The sequence below is a fragment of the Vulpes lagopus genome, chromosome X, assembly GCF_018345385.1.
Source record: "Vulpes lagopus strain Blue_001 chromosome X, ASM1834538v1, whole genome shotgun sequence".
Taxonomy (NCBI): Eukaryota; Metazoa; Chordata; class Mammalia; order Carnivora; family Canidae; genus Vulpes; species Vulpes lagopus.
In genome coordinates, this window is record NC_054848.1 from 44,873,472 (window position 1) to 44,884,871 (window position 11,400).

The 11,400-nt window shown below is 40.5% G+C and overlaps 1 protein-coding gene across 1 annotated transcript; it reads left to right on the forward strand.

The window, feature by feature from the left end:
* Nucleotides 1-588: 588 nt before the first annotated feature.
* On the forward strand, nucleotides 589-3,202 carry ZNF674 (zinc finger protein 674). Its single transcript, XM_041742122.1, has one exon. The coding sequence runs from the start codon at nucleotides 688-690 to the stop codon at nucleotides 2,395-2,397; it is 1,710 nt and encodes a 569-aa protein (XP_041598056.1). The 5' UTR covers nucleotides 589-687; the 3' UTR covers nucleotides 2,398-3,202.
* Nucleotides 3,203-11,400: the final 8,198 nt, after the last annotated feature.

Here is an 11,400-nt window from a genome sequence, read left to right on the forward strand (position 1 = left end):
GATGCTTCATTTCTTTGTGAGGTTTAAATTATTTTACTGTGAACTCTTCAGTGAGAATTGGTTTTCCTTAGAAGTGATGTGAGTCCTAAACTATAAAAAGATAAGAATGTATTTTTTAGAGTTTGCCACTGCTAGGAACCTACTAATAACAGGACCAATTTTCACGTTAATTATTCAGCTTGTGGGCTCTGTACCAAAATTATAATCCCTTCAGATTGAATTACACAAATGACTTTTGATTTCTTATATATAATATCTTTATTTCCACTTTCCTTGACCAGTGGGGAGTCTTTCTAGCTCCCCGCTAACAATCATGGATGTTCCTTGTGATTCCAGCTTTAAGCGAGAATTACATATCAGTTTCCTGAACATTTTTGTCCTAGGTCTGGATTTCACTGCAGATCCTCAGCCTTCAGTTTCTGTTCATCCCATCACTTTAAATTTCTACTTCACTTTTGACACCTAATACATTTCTTGTTTTTTTTAATACTTTATTTATTCACAAGAGACACACAGAGAAAGAGAGAAAGAGAGAGGCAGAGACACAGGCAGAGGGAGAAGAGGCTCCATTCAGGGAGCCTGATGTGGGACTCGATCCTGGGTGCCTAGGATCATGCCCTGGGCTGAAGGCAGCACTAAACAGCTGAGCCACCCAGGCTGCCCCATTTCTTGGTTTTGAGCTTGACTATGAGTAAAATATTTTTGTTAAATATGGCCCACACTTTGTGTTTGCAGTCAGAGGAGGTGGTGCTAGTGGGAGATAGAGAAAGCCCATCCACATCAGCTCAAGTCCTTGATAGTTCACAGCAAGACATTTATAAACTAATTTTATTCCATAACATTATAGTAGGAATGTTTGCAAGTTTGATGAGTGTCTTGCATTTTTTTTTAGAATTCTGGCAAGTTGATGACCAGATAGACAACCACAAGGAGAGCCAAGACAGACTTCTGTGGCAAACTGCATTAGTAGACAAGGAAGCACAGAAAGATCAAAGTGGCCAAGAATTCACAACCTTCAGAAAAATCATTTATCCAAACACAGACTTTGTTTCGATAAGACAGAGACTCCCCAAATATTATTCGTGGGGAAGGTGTTCAAAACATAATTTAAACTTTCTTTGTCAAAATAGAAGCTCTATGAGACAAAAAGATGATGAATATAAGGTACATTGGAAATCATGCTTCCATTCTAATCTTGATAAAGCTCAATCATTTGCAGAGACATTTTTTGAGCCTAATGAACATGGAAAAACCCTCCACCATAAGCAAGCACTTAATAAAACTCAAAGAATTCAAACTAGGGAGAAACTCTATGAGTGTTCTCAATGTGGGAAAGTGTTTATGCAGAAAGCAAACCTTGTGGTACATCAGAGAACTCACACAGGAGAGAAGCCTTATGAATGCTGTGAATGTACAAAAGCCTTCAGCCAGAAATCAACCCTCATTGCACACCAGAGAACTCACACAGGGGAGAAGCCCTACAAATGCAGTGAATGTGGGAAAACATTTATACAGAAGTCAACTCTGGTTAAACATAAGCGAACTCACACAGCAGAGAAACCATTTGTATGTGGTGAATGTGCAAAAGCCTTTAAGAGTTCGTATCACCTTATTAGACATGAGAAAACACACATTAGACAAGCATTTTATGAAGGAGTCCACTGTGGTAAGTACAGCCTTATGCATCAAAGGACACCTAAGGGTGAGAAAACTGAGTGTAATAAACATGGGAAACCCTTCAATGAGAAACACAACCCCATTAAACACCACACATTTCATACAAAAGAGAAACCTTATGATTGCAGTAAATGTGGAAAAAGCTTCAGGGGAAAATCACACCTCTCTGTTCATCAGAGAATTCATACAGGAGAGAAACCTTATGAGTGCCGCATATGTGGGAAGACTTTTAGTGGGAAATCACACCTCTCTGTCCATCATAGAACTCATACAGGAGAGAAGCCTTATGAATGCAGAAGATGTGGGAAAGCATTTGGTGAAAAGTCAACCCTTACTGTACACCACAGAACTCACACAGGAGAGAAACCCTATAAATGCAATGAATGTGGGAAAGCCTTCAGTGAGAAGTCACCACTGATAAAACATGAGAGAATTCATACAGGAGAGAGACCCTACAAATGCAGTAACTGTGAGAAAGCATTCAGTAGGAAGTCAACTCTAATTAAACATCAGAGAATCCACACAGGAGAAAAACCCTATGAATGCAGTGAATGTGGGAAAGCCTTCAGTGTGAAATCAACTCTCATTGTACATCACAGGACTCATACAGGAGAGAAACCCTATGAATGCAGGGATTGTGGAAAAGCCTTCAGTGGGAAGTCAACTCTCATGAAACATCAGAGAAGTCATACAGGAGATAAAAGCTATAAAGATACTTGAGAATGAGATAATTTATTAGTCATGCCTCTTCATCCTGGGGAGTAACCTTATAAAAATCAAGAATGTCAGAAACTCTTAATATGTTATTTAATCTTCCTTTAGTATAATAAAAGGTATAAAAGCTTAATTCCAGAAGCATGTAATAAATCTGATTTTTTTTTACCCAGAATTCTTACCCATGAGTGGAAAATTGCACATCAAAGAATTCAGAAGTGGCAAAATTACAAGTGTATGGATGTGAGATGACCTTGAGAAAGAATTTAAGGGTCATTGCCTGTCAAGAGTATTTAATAAGTTTAGAAAACCATGTTAGCAAGTATGAGAGAAACATGTTCCATATTTTTAAAGAGATTTTATTTATTTGAGAGAGTGTGCATTAGTAAAGGGCAGAAGGAGAAGCAGACTCCCACTGAGCGTGGAGCCAGATGCAGGGCCCAATCCCAGGACCCCGAGATCATGCCCGGAGCTGAAACGAAGAGTCGGTCACCCAACCAACTGAGCTACCCAGGCACCCCCATGTTCCATATTCTATACCAAACATTTTGTGGGAAAGGTGCAGAGGTTGCAAACAAGCACTTAAATATAAAAAACAAGGTTTACTGTGGAGTAGAGTGCATTTTTGAAAGAACAGTATAGAACATAAACCATTAATCCTAGTTGGGGTAGACTCCCCCTGTTGTTTCTTAAACAAATAGAAAAATTGCTCCCTTAAAAAGCATGAGAGAGGGATCCCTGGGTGGCGCAGCAGTTTAGCGCCTGCCTTTGGCCCAGGGCATGATCCTGGAGACCCGGGATCGAATCCCACATTGGGCTTCCAGTGCATGGAGCCTGCTTCTCCCTCTGCCTATGTCTCTGCCTCTCTCTCTCTCTCTCTCTCTGTGTGTGTGTGACTATCATAAATAAATAAAAATTTAAAAAAAAAAAAACATGAGAGAGGTTGAGTCATCAGGATCCCTGAAACAAAGGGGCTAGAAGAGATCTTACATGTTTTTCATCACCTTAAGTACAAAAATGCAAATCTCACACAAAAGGCACACCTCACTTAGAAACAGTGCTAAAAATTTAATATTCTTTGTCTTTTAAGAAACAGTAATCAATCAGTTCATGGTGAGGCAATAAGAGAGTTTTAATTTTCAGAGTATCTCCTGTAACGGCAATATTTAAATTCCAAAACAAATGAATTGAATATCCTGTAATAGGCAATTGATTAAAATTTGATATATCTTTAAGGTGGGATAATATAGACCAATTAAAATTATCTTTATTATGTTTGAGGAAATGTTTATGGCAATCTGTTAAGTAAAAAAACATTAAAAAACAATATACCCTATGATTTACATTATAAAAAAGTACACAGAAGGCTATGCACTATTGTATCAGTGATTCTGGGTGGTAGAAATATGGCAAATTTATGCTGAGTAAAATTATATGCCCATATATATTTGTATTTATATGTTTTAGATGTGTTTAGGTAGATACATATATTTGTATTATATTTATATATATTTTAGGTGTGTGTGTAGGTAGGTAGATACATAGAACAAAAAGCTAGGAAGGAAATATACCAAATTATTAATCAAATTATCATTTGGGTGTTGGGATCATTGATTTTTAAATGTTTTGAGTGTAGTCTCCAGAGACTAACAAATTGTTTAAGGTAATCCTGTGCATATTTAATTCTGTCTTCCCATCCATTTTCCCTTTCAGCTTTGTATTTGATCTTGAGAATATATTTTGCATGTTGAGAATGGGTATCCTGAGATTTTAATATCTGTATGTGATTTTTTTTCTATAAGAATAAAAATATCTCCACAGTTCACCAAATCCTGTGACAGAAGTTGTCAGCTAACAGATTTAACAGATGAGATGTAGTGAATGGTCAAAGAAACCACAAGTAATGAGACAAAACTGACTTCAGACACCAAATGTAAAGCTCATTTCACTGTGATATCGGTGAATGCTTTTTGCTCATATTCATTCCTTCTAATCCTAGCATCAGCAGTTGTATCAGGCACATCCTAGGTGACCCCAGTGAACTGTGCCCTATGTAAATCCTCTTCCCTTGAGTGTGGGCAAAACAGACTTGCGAGGCAGGGAAAGATGACGGAAGAGTACAGTCCCCAAGTCACCTGTCCCCACCAACTTACCTAGATCACTTTCAAATCATCCTGAAAACCTATGAATTCAGCCTGAGATTTAAAGAGAGAACAGCTGGAATGCTACAGTGAGAAGAGTTCACGCTTCTATCAAGGTAGGAAGACGTTAAAAAAATAAATAAAAAAGCATCCACAGGGGGAGAGGTCCCGCAAGGAGCTGGGCTAAGGCTGCGCGGCGAGTGCCCCCAGGACAGAAAAGCCCAGTCCCCGAGAAGTAGGAGCTTTACTAACCTTCCCGGATGGAAGGGCGCTGGTAGGGAGCTCGGGCAGGATCCCAGGAGGGGCGGGGATGCCCTCAGGCTCCCAGGGGCACTAACAGAGGAAATGCACCCCAGGGGAGAGTGCGCCACACAGCTGGGCCAAGTTTCCTAAAGGCCTGGAGCAGGCGCCCAGCAGGGCCGGGAGCAGCTCAGCTCAGGTGGCTCAGGTGGCGGCTCTGCACGGAGGGGGCTGTGTGGCCCCGGGGGGTGCAATTGCAGCAGTGCAGGCCCCGGAACCCAGGGGACACAGCCCAGGATCCGGCACTCCCCCCGGGACAGGCAGAGGCCAGGAGGACACAGGACAGCCAGGACGTTCCTGCTGCCAGGCGACCCCAAGCTGTGCAGATTGGTGACCCCCGCCCCTGGAGCATCCAGGCCCCTGTGGACTGGGAGCTGCGGTACTTACTGTGGGAGCTGACTCCAGGGATGGACAGCTGGCCGCTGCCACTGTTGTTCCTCCTCCTGGTGTCACCTTGTACCTGGGACTGAGCAGGGGCATCACAGGATAAACAGCTCCCACTGAGCTGTGCACCTGGCAGGGGGCTGAGCAGCTCCCCCAGGTATACACACCTGAATCAACACATCAGGCCCCTCTTCCAGAAGACCAGCTGGAAGAACAGGGGAAAAGCAAGTTATTGACCAAGCAGCGCTGGAAAGTTGCAGAAGTCGAGGGATTTACAGTATATAGAATCAGAGGATAGTCCCCCTTGTTTTTTGTTTTCTGTTTGTTTCCCCTCCTTTTTCCCCTCTTTTTCTCCTTTTTCCAGTGCAACTTGTTTTTGGCCAACTGCACTGAGCAAAATGACTAGAAGGAAAAACTCCCCACAAAAGAATCAGAAACAGTCCTCTCTCCCACAGAGTTACAGAATTTGGATTACAATGCAATGTCAGAAAGCCAATTCAGAAACACAATTATAAAACTACTGGTGGCTCTAGAAAAAAGCATAAAGGATTCAAGAGACTTCGTGACTGCAGAATTTAGATCTAATCAGGCCAAAATTAAAAATCAATTAAATGAGATGCAGTCCAAACTGGAGGTACTAATGACGAGGGTTAATGAGGTAGAAGAACAAGTGAGTGACATAGAAGACAAGTTGATGGCAAGGAAGGAAGCTGAGGTAAAAAGAGAAAAACAAAAGATCATGAGGAAAGGTTAAGGGAAATAAATGACAGCCTCAGAAGGAAAAAATCTACGTTTAATTGGGGTTCCAGAGGGTGCCAAAAGGGACAGAGGACCAGAAAGGGTATTTGAACAAATCATAGATGAGAACTTCCCTAACTTGGGAAGGGAAATAGGCATTCAGATCCAGGAGATAGATCCCCCCCCCTTAAAATCAATAAAAACCGTTCACAACCCCAACATTTAATAGTGAAACTTGCAAATTCCAAAGATAAAGAGAAGATCCTTAAAGCAGCAACAGACAAGAGATCCCTAAACTTTATGGGGAGAAGTATTAGGTTAACAGCAGACCTCTCCAGAGACCTGGCAGGCCAGAAAGCACTGGCAGGATTTTTCAGGGTCCTAAATGAGAAGAAGATGCAGCCAAGAATACTTGAGCAAGGCTCTCATTCAGAATAGAAGGAGAGATAAAGAGCTTCCAACATAGGCAGAAACTGAAAGAATATGCGACCACCAAACCAGCTCTGCAAGAAATATTAAGAGGGACTCTGTAAAAGAAAGAGGAAGTCCAAGAAAAACAATCCACAAAAACAGGGACTGAGTAGGTATCATGATGACACTAACTTCATATCTTTCAATAGTAACTCTGAACGTGAATGGGCTTAATGACCACATCAAAAGGCACAGGGTTTCAGACTGGGTAAAAAAGCAAGACCCATCTATTTGCTGTCTACAAGAGACTCATTTTAGACATAAGGACACCTACAGCCTGAAAATGAAAGGTTGGGGAACCATTTACCATTCAAATGGTCCTCAAAAGAAAGCAGGGGTAGCCATCCTCATATCAGATAAAGTTTATCCCGAAGACTGTAGTAAGAGATGAAGAGGGACACTATATCATACTTAAAGGATCTATCCAACAAGAGGACCTAACAATCATGAATATTATGCCACTAATGCGGGAGCGGGCAAGTATATCAATCAATTAATAACCAAAGTTAAGACATACTTAGATAATAATACGCTTATACTGGGAGACTTGAACACGGCACTTTCTGCAATTGATAGATTTTCGAAGCACAGCATTTCCAAAGAAACAAGCTTTAAATGATACACTAGACCACATGGATTTCACAGATATTTACAGAACTTTACATCCAAATGAAGTGAATACACATTCTTCTCAAGTGCACATGGAACGTTCTCCAGAATAGACCACATACTGGGTCACAAATCAGGTTTTAACTGATACCAAAAGATGGGATTGTCCCTTGCATATTTTCAGACCATAATGGCTTTGAAACTAGGACTAAACCACAAAAGGAAGTTGGGAAGTAATTCAAACATGTGGAGGTTAAATACCATCCTGCTAAAAGATGAAAGGGTCAACCAGGAAATCTGAGAAGAATTAAAAAGATTCATGGAAACTAATGAGAATGAAGATATAACCATTCAAAATCTTTGGGATACAGCAAAAGCAGTCCTGAGGGGGAAATACCTCACAATACAAGCATCCATCCAAAAACTGGAAAGAACTCAAATACAAAAGCTAACCTTGTACCTAAAGGAGCTGGAGAAAAAACAGCAAATAGATCCTACACCCAGCAGAAGAAGACAGTTAAAAAAGACTCAAGCGGTACTCAATGAAATAGTGACCAGAAGAACTGTGGAACAGATCAACAAAACCAGGAGTTGGTTCTTTGAAAGAATTACTAAGATAGATAAACCATTAGCCAGCCTTATTAAAAACAAAAGAGAAAAGACTCAAATTAATAAAATCACCAATACCAAAGAAATACAAACGATTTATGAGCAGCTATATGCCAATAAATTAGGCAATCTAGAAGAAATGGACACATTTCTAGAAAACCACAAACTACCAAGACTGGAACAGGAAGAAATAGAAAACCCAAACAGGCCGATAACCAGGGAGGAAATGGAAGCAGTCATCAAAAACCTCCCAAGACACAAAAGTCCAGGGCCAGATGGCTTCCCAGGGGAATTCTATCAATTGTTTAAAGAAGAAACAATACCTAAAGCTGTTCCGAAAGATAGACAGAGATGGAGTACTTCCAAATTCATTCTATGAGGCCAGCATCACCTTAATTCCAAAACCAAAGACCCCACCAAAAAGGAGAATTATAGACCAATATCCCTAATGAACACAGATGCAAAAATTCTCAACAAGATACTAGCCAATAGGACCCAACAGTATATTAAGAAGATGATTCACCATGACCAAGTGGGATTTATCCCCGGGATGCAAAGCTGGTTCAACACTGGTAAAGCAATCAACGTGATAGATCATATCAACAAGAGAAAAAACAGGAAACATATGATCCTCTCATTAGATGGAGAGAAAGCATTTGACAAAATACAGCATCCATTCCTGATCAAAACTCTTCAGAGTGTAGGGATAGAGGGAACATTCCTCACATCTTAAAAGCAATCTATGAAAAGCCCACAGCAAATATTATTCTTAATGGGGAAACACTGGGAGCCTTTACCCTAAGATCAGGAACAAGACAGGGATGTCCACTCTCACTACTGCTATTCAACATAGTACTAGAAGTCCTAGCCTCAGCAATCAGACAACAAAAAGACATTAAAGGCATTCAAATGGGCAAAGAAGAAGTCAACCTCTCCTTCTTTGCAGATGACATGATCCTGTACATAGAAAAGCCAAAAGACTCCACCCCAAGATTGCTAGAACTCATACAGCAATTCGGCAGTGTGGAAGGATACAAAATCAATGCCCAGAAATCAGTGGCATTTCTATACACTAACAATGAGACTGAAGAAAGAGAAATCAAGGAGTCAATCCCATTTATAACTGCACCCAAAAGCATAAGATACCTGGGAATACACCTAACCAAAAAAGGTAAAGGACCTATACCCTAAAAACTACAGAACACTTCTGAAAGAAACTGAAGAAGACACAAACAGATGGAAAAGTATTCCATGCTCATGGATTGGAAGAATTAATATTGTGAAAATGTCTATGCTATCCAGGGCAATTTACACATTTAATGCAATCCCTATCAAAATACCATGGACTTTCTTCAGAGAGTTGGAACAAATCATCTTAACATATGTGTGGAATCAGAAAAGACCTCGAATAGCCAGGGGAATATTAAAAAAGAAAACCAGGGCCGAGGGCATCATAATGCCAGATTTCAGGTTGTACTACTACAAAGCTGTGATCATCAAGACAGTGTGGTACTGGCACAAAAACAGACACCTAGATCAATGGAATAGAATAGAGCATCCAGAAATGGCCCCTCAACTCTATGGTCAACTAATATTTGACAAAGGAGGAAAGACTATCCACTGGAAAAAGGACAGTCCCTTCAATAAATGGTGCTGGGAAAATTGGACAGCCACATGCAGAAGAATGAAACCAGACCATTCTCTTACACCATACACAAAGATAAACTCAAAATGGATGAAAGATCTAAAAGTGAGACAAGAATCCATCAAAATCCTAGAGGAGAACACAGGCAACACCCTTTTTGAACTTGGCCACAGCAACTTCTTGCAAGATACATCCATGAACGCAAGGGAAACAAGAGCAAAAATGAACTATTGAGACTTCATCAAGATAAAAAGCTTCTGCACAGCAAAAGAAACAGCAAGAAACTAAAAGACAACCTACAGAATGGGAGAAGATATTTGCAAATGACCTAAAAGATAAAGGACTAGTATCCAAGATCCATAAAGAACTTATTAAACTCAACAGCAAAGAAACAAACGATCCAATCATGAAATGGGCAAAAGACATGAACAGAAATTTCACAGAGGAAGACACAGACATGGCCAACAAGCACAAGAGAAAATGCTCCACATCACTTGCCATCAGGGAAATACAAATCAAAACCACAATGAGATAACCACCTCACACCAGTGAGAATGGCGAAAATTAACAAGACAGGAAACCACAAGTGTTGGAGAGGATGTGGAGAAAGGGGAACCCTCTTGCACTGTTGGTGGGAATGTGAACTGGTACAGCCACTCTGGACAACTGTGTGGAGGTTCCTCAAAGAGTTAAAAATAGAACTGTCCTACAACCCAGCAATTGCACTGCTAGGGATTTACCCCAAAGATACAGATGCAGTGAAACACCGGAACACCTGCACTCCAATGTTTATAGCAACAATGTCCACAATCGCCAAACTGTGGAAGGAGCCTCAATGTCCATCGAAAGATGAATGGATAAAGATGTGGTCTATGTATACAATGGAATATTACTCAGCCATTAGGAATGACAAATACCCACCATTTGTTTTGATGTGGATGGAACTGGAGGGTATTATGCTGAGTGAAATAAGTCAATAGAAGAAAGACAAACATTATATGGTCTAATTCATTTGGGGAATATAAATAATAGTGAAAGGGAATAAAGTGGAAAGGAAAGAAAAATGAGTGAAAATATCAGTGAGGGTGACAAAATATGAGACACCTAACTCTGGGAAAATGAACAAGGGGTGCTGGAAGTGGAGGTGGGCGAGGGGTTGGGGTGACTGGGTGACAGGCACTGACGGGGGCACTTGGCAGGATGAGCACTGGGTGTTATGCTATATGTTGGCAAACTGAACTCCAATTAAAAAAAAAAAGTTAAGAAAAAAGGAAATGAACCATGGGTTGAAACTTAAGTCCACAGAAAAACTTTCATGTAGCAATAACAGCTTTATAGTGGCTTTATTTACAATGGTCCAAAACTGGAAGCAGCCTAGAAGCCCTTTAGCAGCTGAAAGGATGAACGAACTGGTACATCCATACAAGGAATATTGCTTGGCCATACAAGGAAATGAGCTACCAAGCTGCAGAAAGATTGAAGGAATCTTAGATGCTTATGGCAAATGGAAAGAACAGTTAGATAAACTGTGGCAGATCCATTTAGTGGAATACTAGTCAGTGACAAACAAGAAGAAACTACTAATACAAAAACCAGATGACTCCCCAAGAATTATGCTGAGTGTAAAGAATCAATCCCATAAGAGTACATACTACATGACTCCATTTGTATAATATTCTTGAAAAAAACAAAATTATAAAAATGGAGAACAAATTAGTACTTGCCAGCTTTAAGGAGAGGTAAGGGTAGGGGTAGGAAGATGTGGGCAACCACGAATTAGCTGGAGTAACTGAACCAAACAGGCCCGGACTTGCATCCCTCATTCACTCAAAAGGCTCGGGAGCCTAAAGGGTGAATAGTTGGTAGACACTTGAGAAAGGGCTTGAGCAATGGTTCTCAGGGCTAGCTTGTGCGTGATCGCCCACATAACACAATAGATACAATTTATTCTGACCTGGCCATAAATGTAAATAAAGGTCTGTCTGTCCTTGCTGGTCTGTTTACCATACCTAATATTCCTTTGAAGTATGCACATCTGGAGCAACAAGCTTATCTATTTACCAAGGTCTTCTGGCACCTGTGAGTCTGTCTTGCATGCTGAGAAAAGGGAAC

Bases quoted from the DNA above. Each gene is read 5' to 3' on its own strand.
- ZNF674 (XM_041742122.1), top strand. From the start codon at position 688: ATGAGTAAAATATTTTTGTTAAATATGGCCCACACTTTGTGTTTGCAG.